Source organism: Peromyscus eremicus, chromosome 4 (genome assembly GCF_949786415.1).
Source record: "Peromyscus eremicus chromosome 4, PerEre_H2_v1, whole genome shotgun sequence".
In the NCBI taxonomy this organism is placed as follows: domain Eukaryota; kingdom Metazoa; phylum Chordata; class Mammalia; order Rodentia; family Cricetidae; genus Peromyscus; species Peromyscus eremicus.
The window spans coordinates 48,122,552-48,149,534 of NC_081419.1; the positions used below are offsets into that span (position 1 = coordinate 48,122,552).

Consider the following 26,983-nt stretch of genomic DNA (forward strand, 5'->3'; position numbering starts at 1 on the left):
TATGAGTTGGTTTCTTTCCATCCTGGCCCATGTAACATGCATAACATTTTAGTTTTGATTTTTTTGCAGGCATTTTTATTCCATACAGAAAACTCAGCAGTGTACATTTAACCCACTCTAGAGCTAGGTTCTATATAGCCTTTTCCCTTTCCCAGCTTGGCACTGTGGCTTTTCCAACAAGCTGTGGCTTTTGTACCTGAGATACTGCCTTTCCATTGATGGCAGATGTCATCATGCTGTTACCATTGGTCCTGGGAACTTGTACCAGCTTAGCCAGGGCTCCTCTTTTTCTAGTGAACCTGTTGAAGCAATGGTGGTACATACCTTCTGTGGACTAAGCATCCCAGCCTTCCTTCTTTTTGATGCTGCTGTAGGGAATCTCTCTCTTGAGGTTACAGAACTAGTTTTGTTGCTAGTTTGTTAGTGTCATTGGGTATCATACTTCTTATGAACTATTGTTGCATGACTTTGTGACTTTGTCCTATGTCCTGGTATAACCGGATAAATTAATACTGCCGAGTTATCTAACAATGTCTGCTGAGTGTCCTTGATTTTTTCCTTTTTCTTATGCTGCCCTCTTTGGTACCAAGTCCTGTTCTTTTGTTCTGTGTCTACTTGGTCCTTCCTGTTGTCTGTTACCATCAGAGTCTAGGGCCTTCATCACATCGTACCATAGTCTATAAGGTACCATTGTCCTGCCCGCCTCAGTACTCTATCTGCCTACATGCCATTATTTCTGTGTTTCCCCTGTGCTGTGGGCTCCTCTCTCCATGATCTCTAGTGGACCTTTTACATTCCTATCCTTGAAGAAGCTCAATGTGAGTCTAATTCCACAGCGAGTGGAAGGCGTACATAAGGCAACATTTATATAGCATAAATGTGAAGCTGTGGGGCAGGGTTGGACTTCATTTATTATTTTTATTTTTTTTTAAGATTCATTTATTTATTATGTATACAGCATGTATGTCTGCAGGCCAGAGGAGGGCACCAGATCTCATTACAGATGGTTGTGAGCCACCCTGTGGTTGCTGGGAATTGAACTCAGGACCTCTGGAAGAGCAGTCAGTGCTCTTAACCTCTGAGCCATCTCTCCAGCCCTGGTTGGACTTTATTAGTTGAGAGTTTCTATTTATCCTTTGTGTGTGTGTGTGTGTGTGTGTGTGTGTGTGTGTGTATGTGTGTGTGTGTGTGTGTGTGTATACTTTTTTTTTTTTTTTTTGGTTTTTCGAGACAGGGTTTCTCTGTGTAGCTTTGCGCCTTTCCTGGAACTCGCTCTGTAGCCCAGGTTGGCCTTGAACTCACAGAGATCTGCCTGCCTCTGCGCCACCATCGCCTGGCTAGTTTATACTTGTACGAGTAGTGAACTTTCAATATAAGTTTGATAATAAAGATATGTGCCTTTACTTTCCCATTTATATCCCATTTATACATACTGGCATTTTAGCAAATTCGTTAATTGTGTTATGTAATATAATTAATGGTAGAAAGTATGAGAGTAATTTCTTTTTCTCTTTTTGAGACAGGTCACACTGTGTACACTTGGCTAGCCTGGAGCTCACTGTGTAGACTAGGCTGGCTTTGAACTCACGGAGATCCTTATGCCTCTGCCTCTTGAGTGTTAGATTTAAAGGCATGCACTACCACTCCTGGTAGAGCTCATCTCTCTCTCTCTCTCTCTCTCTCTCTCTCTCTCTCTCCCTCTCTCTCTCTCTCTCTTTTTTTTTTTTTTTTTTTTGGTTTTTCAAGACAAGGTTTCTCTGTGTAGTTTTGGTTGCCTGTCCTGGATCTCATCCCTGTAGACCAGGCTAGCCTTGAACTCACAGACATCTGCCTGGCTCTGCCTCCCAAGTGCTGGGATTAAAGGCATGCGCCATTGCCACCCAGCAAGCTAATCTCTCTATCTTTTATTTTTTTGGTTTTTTGAGACAGGGTTTCTCTGTGTAGCTTTGGCACCTTTACCTGGAACTCACTCTGTAGCTCAGGCTGGCCTCGAACTCACAGAGAGCCACCTGCCTCTGTCTCTGCCTCTGCCTCTGCCTTCTGAGCGCTGAGATTAAAGGCATGCACCACCACCGCCCACGAGCTAATCTCTTAAATTATATATTGCATACATTTGTATGGATTGCTTGTTAGATTTCTTCCCTGTGAACTTGGAATTTTCTCTAATGAAATAGTCATCTAACTGTGAAGTTACCAATTCAAACAAAGGAACAAAACACCTTTCATGATGTAATAGCTTGGAGGAAGAAGAGCTGAAGAAAACTTCAGTTCCCTTTCTGTATTCCTTGTCCATTTTTCCTTACTAATTTCCTCGAAGAAGTGTGGACATGATTTCCTACTTCAGCTGGTAGAGTACTTTGTGGCATCTTCATGGTTATGAAATTTAAGTATAGCAGCAATTTGGAAGTCCTCTTAGTTGTAATTATTTTTTCTCTTATCATTATAATACTTTAAAACTATTTAAACTGTGAGACAATTTGAGTAGAGCAAAAACAGGAAGATAAACACATGCCTTTGTATTCACATTGAGAGGACTAGACATGACTGTCATGCTTGCTCTGGAGCTGCTTTAGTAAGACAGCTAAAGACCCCCCCCCCTTTTTTTTTTCTGTTTCTCTGGAGTTTGCTGTTGTCCTGCAGTCTGCCACATTCGTACAAGTTTTTAGGACTGAGGTCTAGTGTGTGGCTTTCTCAGGCTGTGGTCGGTGGGAGGACTTGAAGCAAGGAGCATTGTGACAAGGAAAAGGAAGGACCCTTCCCTGAGTTCTGGATGGAGCCTCTTGTTAGCTGAGACTTGAGAAGTCTTGGACGTCAGCCTTGCTGGGGGCCTTTCCCCAGAATTCCCTTCAGGATTCCCTTTACATAAAGATCATGCCCAGCTTTCTTGTTGAGCCTGTGGCTCCTGTTTGCACCTTACTGCATTTAACCTCATTCAGGGTACTACCAGAGCCATCCTATAATCTTATATCAATCAGAAAGGAAGAGAAAAGAAAAACTTTTTTAGCCATGCAACATGAAAGTTACCAAAATAGCTAGGCGGTGGTGGCACATGTCTTCAGTCTCAGTATTCAAGGGAGGCAGAGGCAGGAGAGTCTCTGGATTCGAGAGACTATAGAGTTCCAGGACAGCCAGGGCTACACAGAGAAACATGTCTTGAAAAACAAAAAAACAAACAAAAAGTTACCAAAATTGTATATAAAGCTAATGCTAAGATACAATTGCAAGTCTCTTGATTGACAGGCCACATCTGGCTGTGTCTTATTCTTTCCTGGAAAGTCTCTGTGCTTAATCCCTCTACTTAAAAACCATATTAAAATGTCTTTTTTTTTTTAATATAGTGTCTTTTTAATAAATTACATCTCTTCTCTGAGAAGCCTATACCTGTGCTGTCAGTTGAGTCTTATTCTTTCCTTGATTGACTTTCTGTTTTAATAAACCCCAACTCTGCTTCATATTTGCTGGTCCTGTAATTAGTTTCTGTGTCAAAACCAACAGTTCTGGATGCCCCTGAGTAGAGAGTTCTCTGTAAAGAACTCAGGCTGCTGTGGGCTGCATAGAGCTATGTTTCCCTGCCACTGAAGACAGACCAGCTTTTGGTTTTATTGATTTTTTTTTTTTTTGTTCTTTTTCTCCATCCCTAGAAATTCATTAGTATCTGTTTCTTATTTTCTTTCATCTTTTTGTTTTAATTTTCTCCTAACAGTATAGATTGCTAATTGGTCTTTTTTGGCTTTTGTTTTTGTGTGTGATGTGATGTGTATGTGTGATGTGTGTGTGTGGTGTATGTACTTATCAGTGGATGTTTGCACGTGTGTGTGCAGGTGCATGTGCACAGGCATTTTGTGTGCTGCTTGCATGTTGAAGCTAGAAGTTGTCATCAGGTGCCTTTATCACTTGCTACATTTTTTCAATTAACATTTTGTTTATATGTGTATTTGTGTGTGCACATATGTGGAGGTCAGAGAACAGCTTGTGGGAGTTGGTTCTCTCCTTCCACCGTGTGGTCCTCAGGGAATGAACTCAGGTCATCAGGCATGGATGGCAGCAGTCACTTTTACTTGCTGGCCCTCCACTTTGGTTTTTTGAGAAAGGGCCTCTCACTGCACCTGAAGCTTGTCAGTTTGGCTAGGCTAGGTGGCCAGTGAGCTTCAGGTCTGGTTGTCCCCTCCTCCACTGTTGGAGTTACAGGTAGGCTCCACTGTGCCCAGCTTTTTCCGTGAGTTCTCAGTCCTGGTGCTTGAACAGCAGCACTTTACTGCTCGGCCACCTCCTCAGCCCTGCTTCTGCTTTCGGTTACTAAGCTTTCTTTTTTTTTTTTTTTTCCTTTTTTATGTACATGTGTGACCTGTCTTCATGCAGGCCAGAAGAGAGCATCAGATCCCATTACGGATGGTTGTGAGCCATCATGCGGGTGCTGGGAATTGAACTCAGATCCTCTGGAAAAGCAGCCAGTGCTCTTAACTGCTGAGCCAGCTCTCTCTCCAGCCCCCACTAAAAAGCTTTAATGTTAGGCATTTCTCTAAATTTTAGAGTCTAAAAATAGTTTTAGAGGCATCTCACATTTTTAGTGTATTTTTACTTTTATTCAGTTAATATTCTCTGTTATTCAGATTTCCTCTTTGATTCTTGGGTTATGTAGAAGTTTTGGGGGAGTTTAGGTAATATTTACTAGTAAGTTTTGATCTAATTCTGTTATTGTCATACATTAATAGAATATACTGCTCAGTCTTGTTACTTGTGCATTTGGAAAGGGTCTGGTGTTTTGTAGTAGTTGGTTTGTAGTGGTGCCCAGGTCTTCCAGATTCTTAGAGGACTTTTTATATTCATTGGCTCAATGAATGCTTTGCAAGCATTCTGTCATTGAGTTACATATGTAACTCTTAAATTTTTAATAATTTTCTGGTCGCTGGGCGGTGGTGGCGCACGCCTTTAATCCCAGCACTCGGGAGGCAGAGCCAGGTGGATCTCTGTGAGTTCGAGGCCAGCCTGGACTACCAAGTGAGTTCCAGGAAAGGCTCCAAAACTACACAGAGAAACCCTGTCTCGAAAAACCAAAAAAAAAAAAAAAAAAAAATTTCTGACTACTTGTTCTACTAATTACTGAGCAAATATCAAAGCTTGCAAGCCATGTGACCTGAGTTCAATCCTTGAGACCCACATGGTACAAGGAGAGAAACAACTCCTGAAAGTTGTCTTCTGACCTCCATACATGCTCCGTTGCACAGGTGTGCCCTCCCCATATACATACACATAAGTAAATATAATGAAGAAAAATGAAGAAGCTGCTTTCATTGGGTCTTGCTTTTTTACTCAGTCTAAAACTCTGATAGTGATACCTGTTTTTTTTTTTTGTGGGGGCTTGGGTGGGGTGGAGATAGGGGTAATGACTGTCACAGAAGAAGCCTTCTATGCTCCTCTTTCTCAGCTATGAATCTGAAGTCATCAATACCATGGCAAAAGTAGCTACTTTGCCCTTTACAGTCAGTGGGAGCACAGATCATGAACTTGTACATGGATTTTGGGATAGCCCATGGACAACCACATGGTCTCTGTGTCAGCATGTGCCACGGATCTCAGCATGTTCTCCTGTGGCAATACAGACTATGGACATCAATGTGATCCCCTGCTTCAGGAGGATCACTGGCAGCAGCTTGGACCAAGGCTGTCAACATGGTTTCAGGTGGCTCCACAGGTCATTCACATCAACATGGCACCCAGCAGTGGCACGGCCCACATACATCAACATGGCTTTGGGTGGCAGCACAGACCACTGATACTGGTGGTAACACGGGCCACAGACATTAACACAGCCCAGGCCGCAGTGGGAGAATGAACCCAAATATGGCCCTCAATGGCAGTATGGACCACAGACATCAGATACATGGCCTCCAGGAGCAGGACAGACCACAGAGGTCTTTCAAGGAGGTCCAGTCCAGAAAATGAACTGACTTCCTGTTGTTGCTCAGAACCAGGTGGATCATGCAGCTGGGCAGTGTTTTCGGGGTCTGAATCTGTGCAAGCTCTAGGCTTGTTGGACTTTCTCAGCAACGACGTGTCCCCCGTCCACTGCAGCCTTTCACACCTGTCACCGCATTGCGTCTCTAGTTCCACCTCCTCCACTCTCACTCACCATTCTGTTCCTCCATCTTTCCCACCTCCCCATTGAATATTCGTTCATTATAGTGGCATTGGAAACTGCAGCGTGTCACACACACACACACACACACACACACACACACAAAATAACAACAAAAACATGGTTAAATTTTGTCCTATAGCTACAAGTTTTTGTGATCTTAAAAATTACTTTTCTTTCCTAAACAAGTGAAAATTTTAGGAAACGTGGATACATGTTAATTTAAGATCTCATCTAAACCCAAGTGCAATGAAAGAATGAATATAAATAATATACTTTTGGTTTTACTATGATATTTTTTAAAAATCATATACTAGTCTAAATGTAGCAGTCACTTAACCATGTACATTTTATGCTGGAAGTTGAGAGGAGTTACTTATGAATGCTTGAGAAAATGATGCTGTTATTAGCTGCAGTAAGGAGTCCAGGGGTAGAGTAGGTTAATAAGGTTTGTGGAGAAGAGTAGATGGTGGCACATGATTTTGTGGCCTTCCCCCTTTTGACTAGCAATGACTTATTATTAATCAGAGTTTGGTCTAAGCTACAAACAGTATTTTGGTCAGACAGTTTCAAAGATATACAATTTCTTATAATGTGCAGACACCCCCATTCATTGTAAATAGTAGGAAAAACTATAAGGCAGGAACTCTGTTTCTGAAACTATAAGTATATTGTCATAGTTTTGATAATTTCAGTTTTAATATCTGCTCAATTACTCATTTTCTAATTTACTCTAAAGTAAAAGAGGGTTAGATTTCTACACAGTGGGACTTTAACGCTGCAAATAGTGTTACTCTTTCTTATTGAGAAAACAGGAAGTGGTTGATTGCTTATGTTTAAAGTTGCATGCACACATGTGATATATTTGTGTATATGGACTTCCTCCCTCCTTACTTTGGTACTGGGAATCTAACCAGGGTCCTACACATGCTAAGCATGAACTATACATCAAGCTTGCAGTAATAGTGAGTTGGGATCTTAATATAGTTATGAATTCCTATGTTAGTAAATCTTGCATTTTTTTTCTGGTTACCTAATTTATAAACAAAGGAGAGAGTTTATAAAATGTCTGTGTAGTGTATGAGAGTTTCTGGGACCATGTAAGGTGGTATATACCTGTAATCCCAGCAATGGAAGGTGGAGGTAGGAAGATTAGGAGTTTTAAGGCAACTTCAGTTAGTTTAGGGATTTTGAAGCCAGTCTGGGCCATTAGACCTTCCCTAAAAAAGCCTCACAACAAGCCCCCACCCAAACAAAACAACAAACCCCTGCAATATGGGTATTCATGTATCACTGTCCTCTTTAGGAAGTGTCACAAAATATCTCACAACTTAATTCTAATTTAAAGTGAACTCGAACTAATACAGTTATTTTGAAAGTAAATTTTTTCAAAAGGTTTAAAAGAAGAGTGTCTGGAGAGATGGCTCAGGAGTTCAGAGTGCTTGGGAGGCAGAGGCAGGTGGATCTCTGTGATTTCGAGGCCAGCCTGGTCTACAGAGCGAGTTCCAGGACAGCCAGGGCTACACAGAGAAACCCTGTCTCAAAAACCACCACCACAAAAAACCAAAACCAACCAAACAAACCAAACCAAAAAGAGTGCTTGCTGTTCTTCCAGAAGGCCCAATTTGATTCCTAGCATGTAACACCTGATGGCTCACAACCACCTCTTAGTCTAACTGCAGAGGATCTGGCACAGGCCTCCTCCACCACACACTCCCCACACACCCAATGTGGGGTACACACATGCTCATAAATTTGAAAAAAAAAAAAAGAAAAAAAATCTTAGACGGTTAGGTTAAAGGATTGTGTACAAGATTAGAAAGAGTTTAGAGAAGTTCATCCTTAATGTTGGCATGGTAAGCTGTACTGAGTCCAAGTCTAAGATGGGGCGGTGTACCATTCTGGGGCTAAAACACAGGGTTGTATTTAGGTAGCCCTTTGGCTAGTTATGAATTATAAACATTTTTCCTGTTGTATCATTGACAAATGAACGTGTGTGGTGTTTTTTTCCTGATGGAGCTTTTCCTGATCAGTTTTTATGTTTATTAATTATTAATGGCAACTAGATTTTTTTTTTTTGGTTTTTTGAGATAGGGTTTCTTTGTGCAACAGCCCATTCCATTGCACTTTAAATTTAATGAATTTAATGGCATTTAAGTTTAGAAGAATTTCTGTGTTTTATGAAATAAAATCATTTTTCCACTTAAGTATGCTGTTTGCTGTCAGTATTCAGATCATTAATTTTTTTTTTTTTAGCCAAAATAGCTTTTGTCTTCTTCCTATTAAGTTTATTTTTAGACATTTTTATGTGTTTAATTAGTAATTTTGTGTTTGGAAGCAAAATAAATTATTTGTGACAATTTGGATTGTGAATATTTGCCTTTGTTGCTCAAATGTACCAGTGATTTTTTCCGATAATGTATAATGAAGATTAACAAGAATATATACACTTGAATGTATAAACTTTTAAGATAAACTTCAATTACTTATATCATTGATTAATTCATTGAGGTCGGATTGGAAAATGTAATTGCTTCAGATAACATCAAGTTGTACTTACAGGCTTATCTCATTATTTATTTATTTATTTATTTATCTATTTATTTATCTATTTATTTATTTATTTGAGACAAGGTTTCTCTGTGTAACAGCCTGAGCTGTCCTAGAACTCAATTTGTAGACCAGACGGGCCTCAAATTCACAGAGATCCATCTGCTTCTGCCTCTGTCTCTGCCTCCCGAGTGTGTACTTACAGACTTATAAAGGATGGAAATAGTAAAATAGTACTTGGAAGTGATATATTGCAGTCATAAATGTAAAACTATGCTTATTTTCTTTTTGTGTTCTGTTTAGGACATGGCTATTATGGTCTTTCTCAGAAAGTCTCTGGGTACCACTTTTAGTTTAAAGGCACACTGAAGCTATATTCTTTTAACTTGGTGCTTTAAAATTCACCAAGAAGGATTGTTCTGGCTTTAGTATTTGCTTGTATTTTCTTTATGAATATTATAAATAGAAATAATACATTTTTGCCTGGTTAGACATTTTTTCTCTCCTTTTCTCAGTTCCTTTTTTCCCCCTATTACAGGTTTTGCAGAAGACATCAGATTAAATCAAGTTCAAATATTCCCTGTGTCCCCAAAGACTTACTGATGATGTCTGAATTTGTTCTTCCAAGATTTATTTTTTGTCTTATTCAGTACTTAAGAGAAGGCTATAATGAACCAGGTATGTTTTAATATGTTCATTGTAATACTCTTAAATGATCACATCATAGAATTTTAGCACTAATCATAAAGTAAAAATTTAAAGCTATCACTGAAAGTTATATATTTTTGACTATATGTATATGTGTGTGTTATCTGTTAGTGTGTTAGTGCATATGAGTGCAGGTGCCCAGGGAGGCCAGAGGTGTCAGATCTAAAGTTTGAGTTATAGGTAGCTGTAAGCCTTCAGATGTGGGTACTGAGAACCGAACTCAGGTCCTCTGTCAGAGTAGTGCATGCTTCTAACCACAAGCCATCTCTCCAGTCCAAGATAACACTTTTTTTTTTTTTTTTTTTTTTTTTTTAACATTTTTGTTGTTTTTTTGAGACAGGGTTTCTCCATGTAACCACCCTGGCTGTCCTGGAACTTGCTCTGTAGATCAGTCTGGCCTCGAACTCAGAGATCTATCTGCCTCTGCCTCCTGAGTGCTGGGATTAAAGGTGTGTGCTACCATTGCCCAGATTTATTTAACATTTTTAATACTTAAAAAATAAGAAATTAAAGATGGCATACAAAATAATGGGCTTCATGATGGCATTTTTATACATTACATTTATTGTAACCTTATCCCCTTTCCGCACTGCTTTCTGCTGCGTTTTATGTTTCTTTGCTTAACATTCAAGTAATGACTATGAAATATAGAAAAGTACTGATCTGTACAACTTTATAGATACATTGTAGAGGCATAGTTTGGTACTTTTTGCCTCTAAATAAAGAGTGATTTGCAATTAATTATATTATCATTGAGCAAAATTATATAGTCGAGAAATGTTTGAATTTAACAGATTTTTAGATAATAAATTGCTATTGTTTTCCTCCCTGAGATATTTTATATAACAACTTATGATAGACTTAAATTGTTTGCTTTCATATTAGTGTATCAGTGCTAAGTGTGCATAGGTCAGTACTAAAAAAAGAGGAAAAACACTCAACTTACACTTATTGTATTAAGATTTTGTCATAATCTTGAAAAATGTTCTTTAAACGGTTGATTTAGGCACGTATTAGAGTTCGTTGTAAGATGTTATGAATTAGAGATGGTAGTAGTATAGAACAAATTTATTAGCTTTTTATGTCTTGTAAGATGTTATGAATTAGAGATGGTAGTAGTATAGAACAAATTTATAGCTTTTTATGTCTTCTGCCTTTCTAATGATAGTGACTTTTTTATCCTGTGGTACCAGCTTTTATATTATTTTTATGTTTTCAACAATTTAATATATAAACCTTATATTCAGTTTGAAACTAGGATATGGCATACATTTTTATCTTCTGTTCCCATTCTTAAATTGTGAAAGAATAATAGACCTTTTGATTTTATTTTATTTAATTTTTTGCTTTTTGGGGCAGCGTCTTGCTTTGTATTCCTGGTTGGCCTGAAACTCACTGTGTAGACCTGAAACTCACTGTGTGGTGCTCCTCTTGCCTCTGTTTCCTGAGTGCTGGGATTACAGGTCCATCACTACAGCCATCTTGTAATGTCTTCACCATTCCTGAGACTTGTGAGCAAGCCATTACACTTTCTTAACTGTGTTTTAAACAACAACATAGAATCATTTCTGAAGTACTCCTCTCAGGACATGTAGCTTTCTAAAAAGAAAACTTTTACTTAGATTTAGTCCCAGACTGCTGTCTCTTTAGGATGAAAAAACTTGTTTTCAGTATTATTTCTCATGAATTTGCTAAGCTTTTTGGAAATTTGCATTTTATATCGCAGGCATTCTATTTTTAAAAAGTAATAAAACATTTTTTTGTGAGACTCTGAAAATTTACAATTAGTTTAATGACTATTTCATACAAAAGTGTGTTATTAATTTTTCCTTCAGTAACATTCAGTGGTTAAAAAGGTAGTAGTATAAGTAGAGGCATAGCTGTGATAGTTATGTACTACTGTTATCTGCTCTATCTATTTCTTTAGTTAGACACTGGGTCTCACTATGTAGCTTTGGCTGACCTGGCTCTTTATGTAGACCAGGCTTGTCTTGAACTTGGAGATTGCTTGCCTCTGCCTTCATCTGTTGGGACTAAAGGCATGTGCTACCACACCTGTCTTTTTTTTTTTTTTTTTTTTAAATCTGAAAATATGAAGAAACTAGTGAAAGCATTTTTGTCTAAGGATGAATTTCATGAATGTGCATTCATTAAGTTTTCTTCTTTTGCTCAGCATTAATTTCTTACTTAGGCAAACAATCAAAAAAAGAAAAAAACTAAACAAACAAAACCCCCAATCTGTGTTTGTTTGTGACCATACTAAAATTCGAGGTCATGGAAGCTCGTGGATTCACAGAAATCTTGTGAATTCACAGTTGCTTTGGGTTCTTTTTCTCTACCCTAAATGTGTAGCCTATTATTAGATGTTGTCAGAGCCCCTGGAAACTAAAACAACATCCATTACAGATCTCCTGTGTTACTGTGTGAGTCACTGGGGAGAAGGTACACGTTCGTAGCTCACAGCACTTGCAGCCAACTGAGAAAGTGAGGATTTGGGTGCTTAGTATGTCTCTCCTTTCTGGGGCATGCAGACCCTCCCTTAGCTCTCTTATGGGTATTCTTTTAACCAGTCATTACTAAACTTTACATCTTTGTTTATGTCTTTCTTTCAGTCTTTAGGGCAGAAGTTCTCAACCTGTGGGGCGCAACACCTTTGTGGAGTTGAGAAACTCTTTCACAGGGGTTGAATATCAGCTATCCTGCATATCAGATATTTATATTACAATTTGTAACTAGTGAAATTACAATTATGAAGTAGCAATGAAATAATTTTTTGATTGGGGTACCACAACCTAAGACATTGCATTAAAGGATCTCAGCATTAGGAAGGTTGAGAACTACTGCTGTGAGGTTTTAAAACATTGCTTTTCCTTTCATCTTTAATATTTTTCTCATTTACTGGCCAAGGAGTTGTTTTTTTTTTTTTAAACATATTTTTAGTTTTTATAACCTCTATTTCCATTCCTCTTTGAGTGTGCACCCACCACAGAACTCTTGGTGAGGTCCCGGTACCCTCATATGTGTTTCTGGGCATTGAAGTCTGGTTTAGAGGCAAGCATTATCCACATTGCTATCTTGCCAGCCCCACTAATTAAATTCTTACCATGTCACTAGTCATCTCTTTTTATCATCTACTTTTTTCAAATGACTGATTTCCAGAGTGAGTCATTTGTAGGGTAGGTGCTGGGCAGATACTAGTTTTCTAATAGAATTCTTTATTTTTTTATTTTTTTTATTTTTTATTTTTTTTTGGTTTTTCGAGACAGGGTTTCTCTGTGTAGCTTTGCGCCTTTCCTGGAACTCACTCTGTAGCCCAGGCTGGCCTCGAACTCACAGAGATCCGCCTGGCTCTGCCTCCCGAGTGCTGGGATTAAAGGCGTGCGCCACCACCGCCCGGCAAATTATTTATTTTTTGAAACAGGGTCTCAGGTAACCATGTAACTCTGGCTGGCCTGGAATTTTCAGGCTGGCCTTGAACTCACAGAGATCTGCCTGCCTCTGCCTCCTGAATGCCGGGATTAAAGGTGTGTGTCTAGCAGAGTTCTTAAATAGTGACTTTCTTGGCTATAAAATATCAAAACCACTAAAATTGTGAAAGAATAAAATGTTATTGTTCTGAACAAAATATTTTAAATTATTCTTCATTATATAATTATGTATATATATATATGCATTTATATACATATATAAAACATGTGTTATAAATACATTTTTTTTAAAGCAGCTGATATACCATCAGAAAAAGATCTTAACAAAGTCCTACAGCTTTTGGAGCCTCAGATTTCCTTTTTAGAAGACCTGACTAAAATGGGAGGAGCAATGAGGTCTGTTCTTACTCAGGTGTTAACAAACCAACAAAACTACAAAGATCTGACTTCTGGTAAGTGAAAAGTTAGGAGAAATGTACAATTTACTTATTCATTGTAATAAAAGTAGCATCTTTAGAAAATAAAAATGAAGTTAATATTTTTCATAGAATTCTAAAGCTTGAAATTATTAAGAAAACTTATAGATGAGGAAGACTGAACTTCAGAAAAATTACATTGCCTTTGAAAAACTTCTCACCTGATTTCTGTTGCAGCATGCGGTCTCTTCACTAGGTCTGGTGAAAGTGAAAGGCGCTCAGCTCGGGTGCTGGCCACTGGCAAGTGCTCTGACCTGCTGAGCCATCTGACCAGACTAGAACACCTGATCCCCAGGTGCTGGGGGGGGGGATGCTAGTGCTCACTAATAATACTAGAACTTCTAACAGCAGAAATTGTGAGCTAGAGGGCCACGGAATTGGGTGGTGAAGGGGTTAGATTCCAGGTAGATGTTGTAGTGTTTGTCATAAGCAATAGGACAAAAGATGAGGCAGCTGTTTGAAAGTAGAAGAGAGCAGGTAGTACACACTGTAGACTCTTGGGAAAAGGACTAGTGCGAGATGAGTCTCGTGATGGTTCTGGGAGACTTCCTGACTGTATACAATGGCCCTGAAGCAGGTCATGGTGGTCCTGCTGAGTTAAAAAACACACACAGATCATCATAGTGGTCTGTTGAAGATGGTGGAAACTGGAATTTTGGGGCAGAATACCAAGGAATGGTGGGCAGACCTTTGCACAACCAGTGAATATCCAGTATGAGACTACCTAAGGTTTGGTTTTGTTTTGTTTGTTTTCTGTTTTTTCTTTTTAGATTTACTTATTTTATATTTGTGAGTGTTTTGCTTGCGTGTATGTATATGCACCACATGCATGTCAGGTGCCTATGGAGGTTGTCAGATCCCCTGGAACTAGAGTTACATATGGCTTTGAATTGATATGTGGGTGCTGGGAATTGAACCTGGGTCTTCTGCAAGAACAAATGCTCTTAACTGCTGAGCCATCTCTTGCCCCCACCTAGGATTTGTTGAGAATTAGCTATTGTGGGTTAAAAATAGAATAAATATCTGTAGGCAAGCAATGTTAGGTAACTTTGAGGTTTTAGTTCATCCACCTGAAAGAGACCTTTCTATTGCTATAATCATCTGGTTCTGAGTTACCAGAAGATCAGACCTTGAGTAAGTAAGGTCGACTGTAGGCTAGTCTTGAGAAAACTCATCATCAAAAGAGAAAAAAACATAAAGGAAGCTCACGATCAGAAGATAGATATAGCTCGGGAGTTAAGAGTGGGGACTGCTTTTTCAAGGGACCCAAATTTGGCTCCTAACATTCATATTCGGGCTGCTTACAGCTGGTGGTAACTCCAGCTCCAGGGGCATCTGACATCTGACCTCTGAGAGCACTGCACTTGTGTACAAACCCACATTCTCTCTCTCTCTCTCTCTCTCTCTCTCTCTCTCTCTCTCTCTCTCTCACACACACACACACACACACATACATACACATACAAACAAAAACAAACAACCCCCCCCCACCTTAAAAAAGCTCATAATCTAGACAGTACAGATGACTCAGCAAGTAGAAGAACTTGATGCACTAGCCTGACAACCCCAGAATCACAGTGAAAGAAGAGAACCAATTTCCAAAGTTTTCCTTTGATCTCCACATGTATGCCATGCCGTGCACAAAGTACCTGCACTCACATGTAACACACACACACACACACACACACACACACACACAATTTAGAAAGAGCCTCATCACCCAACTGTACCTGCATAGAAGACAGACCATAAGGTGGTTCCTCTCAAGGTAGAGGTCCTTTCAGCACATTAAACTTTTTTTAGAGGTGCCACATAGGAAGTGTAAAACAAAGCCTTTATGATTTTTTTCCTTCTGTACTGGCTCAAAGTATTCAGCTTGTGGTTGAACTGTGTTATAGAATGAAATTTAGTACTCTAAGGATCGAGAATCTTCTATATTGTGTTGGTAGACTATGTAGTACATAATAAAAACAAATTGGGCATGCCAGGAAATAAGAAACTGTATGCTAGAATCAAGAGGTGAAAGCCCTTGTAAGTTGACCAAGATGATGGGATAGATGCTGCATTTAGTAGATAAAGACAGTGAAAACAACTAGTATACATTTGCCAAAAAATAAAAGGAAAATGTGTCTAAAGAATTAAAGGAAAATCGGTATCAGTGAGTGAAATCTTAACAAAGTAATGTAACAAAAAGAGCCAAAGTGAATTTGTATAACTGAAAGTTACTGTAAAGTACAGTGATGGAATTGAAAACTTGAGTCAATAATTAAATAACAGATTGGATAGGGGTAGAAGAGCCCATGTGGAAGACATAATAGCAGATCCACCAACCTGGTAAACAGCAAGAAATGGCTGAACAAAATGTATTAGTCTCTGGGACTTCTCAGAATCCGATAATCTAGCACAGTGGTTCTTTTTTTTTTTTTTTTAAACAAGATTTATTTTATTTATTATGTATACAGTGTTCTGCCTGCACACCAGAAGAGGGCACCAGATCTCACTATAGAAGGTTGTGAGCCACCATATGGTTGCTGGGAATTGAACTCAGGACCTCTGGAAGAGCAGCCAGTGCTCTTAACCTCTGAGCCATCTCTCCAGCCCCCGCACAGTGGTTCTTAACTTGTGGGTTGAGACCCCTTTGGATGTCAGACAACCCTTTCATAGGGTCGCCCAAGACCAACAGAAAATAGATATTTACAATATGATTCATAACAGTAGCAAAATCACAGTTATGAAGTAGCAACGAAATAATTTTATGGTTGGGGAGTCACTACAACATGAGGAACTTTTATTAAAGGGTCACAGCATTAGGAAGGTTGAGAACCACTGATTTAGCATGTGTTTTGAGACCAGAAATATTTGAAGAATTTAACTGAATTTCTTCAAATTGCATGAAAAATATTTGATTAGAAGATACAAGGTACTTTTAATAAACCCCAGCTAGGATAGACACAAAGAAAATAATACTTACCTACCTCCAGATACCAGGTAAAGAGACTACCATGTGAGACTGTTTATGAATAAGGATGAACTTAATTCTTTGGAGGGACTAAAAGCCCAGGGTATTGATAAGAAACAACCATTTAGGGGGATAGTAGCTCAAATAAGGCTCACATCAGAGTACATCCAAATGCTCACAGGGTATGTGCAATTTTATATTTTATTCGAATATATTGGCAAGTTCTGTGTATTAGTTATTTTTCTGTTGCTCTGATAAAATACTGAGACCAAAAGTGATTCATGGAAGTAAGAGTTTTATTTTGGCTTTGATTTTAGAGGGAGAGTCCATAATGGCTGGGTAGTGTTGTTGTATTGTGACAACAGGGAGCTGGAGCAAGAGGCTGAGAGATGGTATCTTTAGCCACCAATACAAACCAGACTGTGAACTGAAAGTGGGATGAAGCTGTGGCCTCACAAAAGCCCACCCCTGTTATAAAGTGCTGCTCTGGCAGCCTGCAACTACTTTCATAAACAGTGCAGCCAGCTGGGGAGCAAGTCTTCAAATGCTTGAGCCTACCTGGGATATTTTTCATTCAAGCCTATATCATTCAAATGCTTTAACCTCAAGAGTAAGATGATCTTACCCGCTTTTGGCCAAGAATTAATTGGAAAGAATATGAAAGGCAGCTCAGGCAGAGTTTCAGTGAATGATGATGGTGGCTTCTGTTTGAGCTTGGTGATGAAACTGAAGATAGGTGAAGATCATACTTTAAGTGGATGTGGTGGTTCAAAACTATAATCTCAGTTACTTGAGAGGTTGAGGCAGGAGGATTTCAAGTTTGAGGGGAGCCTGGGCAACATAGAACCCTGTCTTAAAAAAAAGGGGTGGGGGCGGGATTTTGCCTGGACATCTGTTATTTCCTTAAACTAGAAATGGTTCTTCTTTTTTTCTCCCCAAGACAGGGTTTCACTATGTAGCCCTGGCTGTCCTGGAACTCGCTCTGTAGACCAGGCTAATCTCGAACTCAGAGATCCACCTACCTCTGCCTCCCAGGTGCTGGGATTAAAGGCATGTGCCACCACTGCTTGGTTATAATTATAATTTTAATTTCATTTTTTTTTGTTTTTTTTTTTTTGGTTTTTTCGAGACAGGGTTTCTCTGTGTAGCTTTGCGCCTTTTCTGGAACTCACTTGGTAGCCCAGGCTGGCCTTGAACTCAGAGATCCACCTGGCTCTGCCTCCCGAGTGCTGGGATTAAAGGCGTGCGCCACCACCGCCCGGCCTAATTTTAATTTCTTAAATATGATAAGATGATTAAAAAAAAAAAACAAGAATCAAATGTAATTTCATTTGTAATATTTGAAAATTTCTACTGAAGCTTTATCTTCTCTGGAAAGCCTTTCTGAGCACTCTTCTCTGGATAAGTCTTATGTGTTTGATGTCCTAAGACCACAGATGCTCAAGTCACCTGTGGATGTCTGCTTAGTAATTGTCATCTACAGCTTTTTTTTTTTTTTTAAATAATATTTAACTTTATATGCATTGGTGTGAAGGTGTCAGATCCCCAGAGTTAGAGACAGTTGTGAGCTGCCATGTGAGTGTTGGGAATTGAACTTGGGTCCCCTCCCTGAAAGAGCAGTCAGTGCTCTTAACCACTGAACCATTTCTCTCCAGCCCATGTACATCATTTTCTCTTGCCTTTCTTTAACACTGATTTTCAGGTTTCTGGAAAATTGGATCATGCTTTAGCATGCCTTGTCTATAGCCTTCTCATGTATTTTCGATGCTTAATAGATTTCAATCCTGTTATAAACTGCTGTTCATTCTGGGATTGTTAATGCCAAGCATAATCACAAAATATTATATGAAACAAATTTTATGTTTATTGTAGTTTCCTCTTCCATTAGAATATTTACTCATGTGTAGTCACAGGATGACTGTATTTAGATTTTGAATGTAATATTTTCTTCTGACTCTAACTTTGTTTTAAATATTAGGTCTTGGAGAAAATGCTTGTGCAAAGAAAAGTCATGAGAAGTACCTTATAGCTTTGAAAAGCTCTGGACTCACATATCCCGAGGATAAGCTTGTATATGGGATGCAGGAGCCAGCTGCTGGCACTAGCACTCTGGTAGTTCAAGGTGTGTTTAAATATTTAATTTGAATCATAGCGATGTTACTTTATTACAGTGTAAAGCCCCTCAAACTTCCCTTGGGATTGAACACATTTATTTTGAGCTTTAACAGTGTCATTCTTTATATTGGAATCAAGAAAGAATAGATTGGCCTTTCCTTTCCTCACAGAGGAAGGGGTGGGGGCATGGTTGGACAGTGAAGAAACCTCACTTGTTCACTTTCCTTAAATACAAGTTGTTCAGTTTTTAGTGTTGTGGTTCGAGTGTGTGAGAAGTGTAGCTTCAGACTTTACCACAGTGTTTTAGTAGTCATGGCTTAAACCTAAAAAGCAAGCTCCTTCAGAAACACCATTTGTAATTATTAAATTTAGGTTTTCACTGGAATTTTTCTGTTGGAGTATCAGCCTATTAAAGAACACTTTAAAGTTGAACTCTGCAAAGTAACTTTTAGATGGGATGTCTTCACTGATATAAAGTTCTGATCGTTGCATGTCTCAAAATAATTTTCAAGTACATTGGTGTATAACTATTATGATGGACAACTTTTTTCCTTCCGTCTGAAGGTTTTGCAGGCGCTCCAGGAGCACTGGGCCAGGCAGAGTCTTCAGATGAGGTGAGATTGAAATTTTAAAACTTTTTTAGAAATGGAATTTTAAATGTTTTAGGGCGATAAAGATTCATGGTTTGGGGGTGGGGGGACTCCTCAGTAGGTAGTGTTTGCTGTGCTGTCATGAAGAAAGCCAGGCGTGAACTTACACTGGAAACCCTGGGGCTAGGAGTTGGAGATAGGGGTGGGGGCTCGCTGGTCCACCAGCCTAGGCAAAATGGAGAGCTCCAGGTTCAGTGAGAGCCCCTTACCCCAAAAATATGGTAGAAAATGATAGAGGGAGGTATGTACCCAATGTTGATTCTGGCCTTTGCAAGTACAGGTAGGAGCACACACCTGCACATGCACGTGTACATCCCACTCCTCCAATTCAGAATTAACATAAAATCAAGGTAGGATTTATGGGAAAAAAAAAGGTTTATGGTTGTTATCTAGTATAAATTCCTTACACATCTCCATACATACTGGAGCTCAAGAGTAGCTTCTATGTATCTAGATCACAGGTACTTTGTGACAGGACAAGGGCTATAATAGATTGTTATCCTTTATATATAGAAAAACACCTTAAAACATTTAGTTAAGGAGCTGGACAAGGCAGTGCATCACTGTAATCCTAGCACATGGGAGGCAGAATCATAAAACGTGGTGTGCTGGCTCATGCTTGTGATCCCATCACTTGGAAGGTGGAGGCAGGAGGATCAGTTTAGAGTCATCCTCAGCTACATCTCAAGTTTGAGACTGGCCTGGAATATATGAACTTGAGGCTAGTCTGGGTTACTTACCACCTTGTCTCAAATAGTAGCAAGATAAGACAAAACGAAAGGGGACTGGAGGTGTTGCTTAGGAGTAGACTACTTGCCCAACGTTTGGAAGGCTCCAAGTTTCATCTTTAGTACTCAGTACACATGCGCGCGCGCGCGCGCGCACACACACACACACACACACACACACACACACACACACACAGACACAGGAAAAAACCAAGCCCTGAAGCCAGCATGGTAACATATGTCTGTTTCTAGTGTTGACAAGATTAAAGCAGGAAGATTGTGAGTTTGAGGCTATTCTGAGTTAAAAAAAAAAAAAGTAAAGAAAAAATTTGTATTAATTTTTTTAAGTTAATGAACCCAAAATGGCTTTCATTATGACATTTTTACAAGTGTATATATCATTATACTTTGCTCATAGTTTCCCTCTTTCCTTCTACCAGCTCTTGTCCCCTATCTCCCCTACTGCTGACAATTCTACTTTATTTTCCTGAATTGAATTTGATTTCTGGCTTTGGAGAAAGCCAGCTTTTGAAAGAGGTGTTTATTCCTCTAATGAAGAAAGAAGTAACTTCTGTTTAAACTCTTAGAATTCCAGTTGCAACAGCATAGTGTCTTCTGGTTGGATGCTAGAATGACATCTTTTGAGAGAGAAATTACTTTCAAGAGTAATTTCTGCAGTGATAGCAGGGGATTTGAATTATGGCTCTTCGTTCATTATTGCCTGGCTCTGTCTTTCCAGGCCTCTTGGAGTCACTCCTCTTAGAATTTCATCAACTTCTGTATGTAATATTTTACCTGCTTCCGAACTAGTTTAGTTTTTCACTGTTAGAGAATTTCCTACGCTCATGATGTGCTTTGAGCAAACCCATCTCCTTCCCTCTTCTGCACTTCTTTCCCTAGTCACTACCGTTTCCTCCCACCTTTATATACTCCTTTTTAGACTCAGAGGCCACTTAATGCTGCTGGGGTATGTCTGGGAGTAAGACATCTACTGGACATGGTCTAGTCCCTCAGGGGCTGCATCCCTGAAGAGAAAGGGTTCTCCCTCTCCCCAGCAGCTGTCAGTTGCTGGTAGCTCCTCAGGTGGTTGTGGGGTACACAAGGTGTGTATGTGGGGACTTCAGGAGCCCCTCCCTGTCTATCCTGGAGTTTAGCTTTCTTGATCTTATGGAGGTGTTATCCATGCAGTTACAGCCACTAGGAGTTCATGTTTGCAACAGAATTGTCTCATCTGGCAAACATTGTTTCATTGCAGATGTCCACTCTTTCTTCTGTGATGGTTCCTCAGTGTGTGTGTGTGTGTGTGTGTGTGTGTGTGTGTGTGTGTGTGTGTGTGTAACATATCTGCCCCATTTAGAGCTGAGCACACCATAATCCCTTATCTTCTGCATGTTGGGCAATTGTGTGTCTCTAAATTAATCATCATAAGGAACTTTTCTGATGAGGGTTGAAAGATGTACTAATCATAGATATAAAGATAAGAACATAGAGGATAGTTTATTATTAGGTCTCTTTTTGTTTTTGTTTTTTTTGAGACAAATTTTCTCTATGTACCCCTGGATGTCTTGGAACTCACTCTGTAGACCAGGCTGGCATTGAACTCAGAGATTTGCCTGCTTCTCCCCCCCCCCCCCAACTCCCCAGTGCTGGGATTAAAGGCGTGTGCCACCACTGCCCAGTTTATTAGGTCCATTTAGTAGAATAATAGTATTAGGTTCTCTTCTAGGGCCAGTGATCTAGCCAGACATGGATTTGGACTAGGTACCAGGCATGAGTTCCATCTTATGGAACAAGCTTTAACTCCAATCAGAAAGTGATTGGTTACTCCCATAACATTTGTACCACTATTGGACCAGCAGGCATATCTTGCCAGGCCAGTTGTTGTTGTAGCTCCCTCAATTCAGAGACTGTAAGACTGTTGTAGGATGCATAGCACCTTCTAGTATGATGACAGTAGGAGTGAAACTTCCAGCTTGGTATCAGTCTGATCGCTCTGTGACTTGAATCCTATGACCCAAGCATGTAGTGTCTTAAGCAATAAGGTCTTACCATCACATTCTGGGGAGTAACAAGAACAATGGCAATAACCTGTAATGTTTAAAATTGTATAGCTGGAAGCAGACTGAATGGATATCTACACAATGTTTTGTTTATGAGAATTTTTAGGAATACCACTTTGTTTCCTTTTACTATACAGTTAATTTTTCATGTTCCCCAGGGTGGCATACAATTCATCCTAAAAAGAACTTGCACTTCAGAGTCAGGCAGATCTGTGTTTAAATCTTGGCTCATTATAGCCTTATATGCCAGATTATTTTATTTTTCAACATTAGTTTTCTTACAAAGAAAATAGTGATAATTTTAATGTTAGAATTAATTGGGATAATATCTATAAAATCACTTTAATGTACCTGCCACAAATTTACACCTATTTTCTTTCCACCTTTTTTTTTTCCCTCTTTCTCTTGAGACAGGGTCTCATGAAGTATAGGATAGCCTTGAACTTATGTAGCTAGGGATAACCTTGAAGTTTTAATTTTCCTGTCTCTACTTTCCAAATACTGGGATTGCAGCCATGTATTATCACACTTAGTTTTCTTGGGAACTGGGGAATGAACTGATTGATCTCTTCAGGCATGCTATAGGCAAGCCTTCTACCTCTTAGGCTACATCCCTAGCCCACAAATTTGGGTCTCATAAATGTTTCCTGTTCTTTAGTCTTATGTGTAGAGGGATTAAAATATATAAGTTACACTACAGAAATTTTAGCTTATCTTTCCTGAGAAATAGTTACTAAAGCATGATTTAAAGGAAATGAATTTACCCTTCAGCTTTTAATTGTTTAAGTAATATGCAAATACATTTTGGTGTTTTACTGGCAATTCAGATGAAAGTTCTTGCCTATACCCTCTAACATTAGTCCCTCCTCTAATACTGTCATTTAATAGTTTCCATGCTTTGACAGAGCCATTTCTATATAGCTAAATAACACTACTGTTAGTGAGAACGTAAGTAAAAAATGTGTCACTCCTTTGTGACCTGCTTTTATTTGCTCAGTAATAAACTGTGCAAATCTATCTTTGTATGTTATTTTCATTGGTGGTATAATATTGAAAATAATGGAAAAACTACATATTGTGCAATCATTCTTGATTTCTGATTCTGATTCTAAGTCACTGCTTCCATTTCTTTTTTTTTTATTTTGCAGGTATACAATAGTTCTCTAAGATGGAATTGCTCAGTAACGGCATATATATATATATACATATATATATGTATATATATACACACACACATACATACACACACACATATATATACACACACACATATACACATTTTAATAAGTTATATTTATTTTTGATTATAAAAGTCACAAGTAAACATTTAAAGTAAAAAGTATAAAGGCAAGCTGGATGGTGGCGCACGCCTCTAATCCCAGCACTTAGGAGGCAGAGGCAGGCGGATCTCTGAGTTCAAGGCCAGCCTCGTCTACAGAGTGAGTTCCAGGACAGCCAGGGCTACACAGAGAAACCCTGTCTTGAAAAACAAAACAAAAAAAAACAAGAAAAGAAAAAGTATAAAGGCTACCACTAGGGCTAGTCACAGAAAGATTTTAGTGATTTTTTTTTTTTTTAAAGATTTATTTATTATATATACAGTATTCTGCCTGCATGTACACCTGCAGGACAGAAGAGGGCACCAGATCTCATTACAAGTGGTTGTGAGCCACCATGTGGTTGCTGGGAATTGAACTCAGGACCTCTGGAAGAGCAGTCGGTGCTCTTAACCACTGAGCCATCTCTCCAGCTCCAAGATTTTAGTGATTATTTCAGGGAAATTACTATTTGAAGATGATAATTTTTTTTTTTTTTTTGGTTTTTCAAGACAGGGTTTCCCTGTGTAGCTTTGCGCCTTTTCCTGGATCTCGCTCTGTAGACCAGGCTGGCCTCGAACTCACAGAGATCCGCCTGGCTCTGCCTCCCGAGTGCTGGGATTAAAGGCGTGCGCCACCACCGCCTGGCGATAATTTTTTATATAAAATTATATTTGTGTTTTATTGATATATACATATATACACCACATACCCATTGTCTTTGTTTTGTGATTTTAATTTTATTTTGAAATATTGACTTTGTATGAAAGTCATGTGAGATGGCAAAAACAAAAAATGAGAAAGAGGAGGCAATTAAAGGTTCTAAAATTATGAATGCTCTAGCTAAAAGGACCTGAAGGTTCATGAAACTGAATTGATGAGAATTAACCGATTCACTCAGGGTAGTGAATTTTACGCAGTCAGTGGTGGAGTTGAAATTAGATACCAAGTCTGTTAATCTGCTTACTCTGGTATTGCTATGAAGTTAATAGGCCATTGTTCATTTCTATCACTACTGTAGAAACTATTGTTGTTGCTGTAGGGGTAGTTGTTATTGCTATGGAGCAAATTTGTCTGAAAATTTTATGCCCTAAAAATAACCATTGTAATTTGCTTGCATTTTATGGCTTAGAAATTTGGGACTGGCAGCTAGATAGTTCTGTCTTGTGTTATCTCATGTAGTTGCAGCTAGTTTGTTGGCCAGAGCTAAAGTTATCTGAAGGTCAAACTGAGATGGAAATTAAGATGGTTTAGTCACAGGGCTCACAGTTGATGCTGACTGTCCAGAAGGAGCTTTGGTTGTTGATCAGAGTGCTTACATCTGGATCCCGTCAAGGCAATCTCAAGCTGGACTTTAATGGTGGCTGACTTAACGATGTGAGCTAGTTGGAAGTTAGCGTTTCTTTTACTGCCACTGTTAGGTACAGGTAAGTTGCTAGGAGGGGCCCACCCACATTCAATGGAAGGAGAGAAATAAGATCCTACCTCTAGATGAGAGAAATGTTAAGGAATTTATACACGTTTTGTAAGTTCCATAATCATGATGTGCCATTAGCCGTTCTTTTTCTTGAGTTCTCTTGATATTTGATAATGACTAGGAATTATAGTTAAATAGCATCCAGTAGTTGGTACCTATCCTTTGATAAACACTGTGGATATGAAATATTGTACTAGTAATGACTACTGAACAGTTTTAATAAAGTTTTATGTATAATGACTGTTATTATACATCAAGAGAATGAAAGCTTATATTTAAGATTGGAAAATATTTTGGGAGGGCACTTCAAAATACTGTTTATGTGTGTACATATGAGCATCATGGAGGACAGAAGAAGGTGTTGATACTCTAGACTTGTAGTTATAGGTAGTTATGAGACTCACATTCTTAGGGATACTAGGAACTGAACTCCAGTCCTCTGCAAGAGCAACAAGCACTTGTAGATAGTTGCCATCTCTCCATTGTGTCCCTCCTCGCCCTCTTTTTAAAAGACAGGTCTCACTCTGTAGTCCTGGCTGGCCTGTAACTTCTGTGTAGACCAGACTGACCTTGAACTCAGAGCTGCCCGTGTCTGCCTTCTGACATGGTACACATGTCCCACCATGCCCAGCCCCCTTTTTTGGGACAGGGTGTCTTAGTTAGGATTTCTCTTGCTGTGATGAAACACCATGACTAAAAAGCAAATTCGGAGCTGGGTAGTGGTGGCGTGTGTCTTTAATCCCAGGACTAGGGAGAGAGAGGAAAGGGCTTATTTGACTTACACTTCCTTATCACTGTTCATCATAAAAGGAAGTTAGAAGGACTCAAACAGTGCAGAAACCTGGAGGCAGGATCTGATGCAGAGGCCATGGGGGCTGCTGCTTGCTGGCTTGCTCGGCCAACCCAGGGATGGCACTACTCACAATAGACTTAACCCTCCCCATCAATCATTAATTAGGAAAAAAATGCTTTACAGGCTTGCTTGCAGCCCAGTTTTTATGGAGACATTTTTTTTTTAATTTAAAATTTTTTTAAAATTTTTTATTTTAGATTTATTTATTTATTATGTATACAGCAAGTGTTCGGCCTGCAGGCCAGAAGAGGGCACCAGATCTCATTGTAGATGGTTGTGAGCCACCATGTGGTTGCTGGGAATTGAACGCACGACATCTGGAAGAACAGCCAGTGCTCTTAACCTCTGAGCCATCTCTCCAGCCCTGGAGACATTTTCTTAATTGACGTTTCCTTCTCTCCAATAACTTCAGTTTGTGTCAAGTTGACATAAACTATTCAGTACACAGGATCACTCTGGGTGTCCCTGCCTGTCCTGAAACTCTCTATGTATACTGGGCATGGCAGAGATCTGTCTGTCCCTGCCTCTTGAATGCTGGGATTAAAGGTATACACCACCATGACTGACAGAATCTTACTTTGTAGGTCAGGCTGGCTTAGATTTACTATGTAGTGCAGATTGGCTGGATTCCCAAGTTGCTGGAATTATAGGCATGAACCACCACAACTGGCTTAGAGAGTTGATTTTTACCTTTCTAAAGTGAAAGGGCATGTATTAGAAATTGCTAGTATTCTTTATAGCTTAAAGAACAAAAGGTTTTTAAATTTAATGAAGAGCCAAGTTATAATATTACTATTAATCTTCTGCTAGTCTTTTGAACTTGCCTGTCCTATTTTATTTCTGCTTTTGTTTCTTATTTTTTAATGGGAAATATTATATTAGGACCATTGGCTTGCATGAAAAAAAATATCACTGGGAGCTACTTTATTTATTTATTTGTTTTTGGTTTTTCGAGACAGGGTTTCGCTGTGTAGCTTTGCGCCTTTCCTAGAACTCACTCTGTAGTCCAGGCTGACCTTGAACTCACAGAGATCCACCTGCCTCTGCCTCCCAGTGCTGGGATTAAAGGCTTGCACCACCACCACTGCCCGGCTGGGAGGAGGTCTTAAATACAGGCTTACAGCACAATGGGAGAACCCTGGAGGGCAGAAGTTTGCTACAGATGTTTTACAATCTTGCATCTAAGCTGTTAACACCCATTATATAGGATACACAGACAAGGAATTTCCCTTAAGTATTCAGGAGGTTGAAACCTGGGAGGGAATTAGCATAGGGAGGATATCAAGGTCAAGGTCAGCAAGCAAGGTAACAGTTACCCAAAACGGGGGCCAGGGCCCTACAGGTCCCCCTTTTACTAATAAATGAGCTTCTGACTTAGTTTGTGTGGGACGTCAGCAGGTTACTTTACCTGTCATGGAGACGCCTGTCCAGGCCACACAGGCGCTCTGTCTTAGGTTGGTGAGTGCCCTCCAGGCATTACCCGTGGGAGCTACTTTATAAGCACAAAATGTGTTGAGTTGTATTGTG

General features: G+C 39.3%; 1 protein-coding gene across 4 annotated transcripts in view; it reads left to right on the forward strand.

Moving 5' to 3' along the window:
* Window positions 1-26,983, forward strand: part of Ubr3 (ubiquitin protein ligase E3 component n-recognin 3) — a 159,124-nt gene that overhangs the window by 7,035 nt on the left and 125,106 nt on the right. For 2 of the 4 annotated variants that reach the window (XM_059260641.1, XM_059260643.1), the window contains exons 2-5: window positions 9,225-9,364; window positions 13,116-13,274; window positions 18,236-18,379; window positions 18,937-18,986. In XM_059260641.1, coding sequence (XP_059116624.1) covers window positions 9,225-9,364; window positions 13,116-13,274; window positions 18,236-18,379; window positions 18,937-18,986 — 493 coding nt within the window. Of the gene's footprint in view, window positions 1-9,224; window positions 9,365-13,115; window positions 13,275-16,771; window positions 16,868-18,235; window positions 18,380-18,936; window positions 18,987-26,983 lie in introns of those variants that run through there. The other 2 variants (XM_059260642.1, XM_059260644.1) reach the window with 2 other exon arrangements.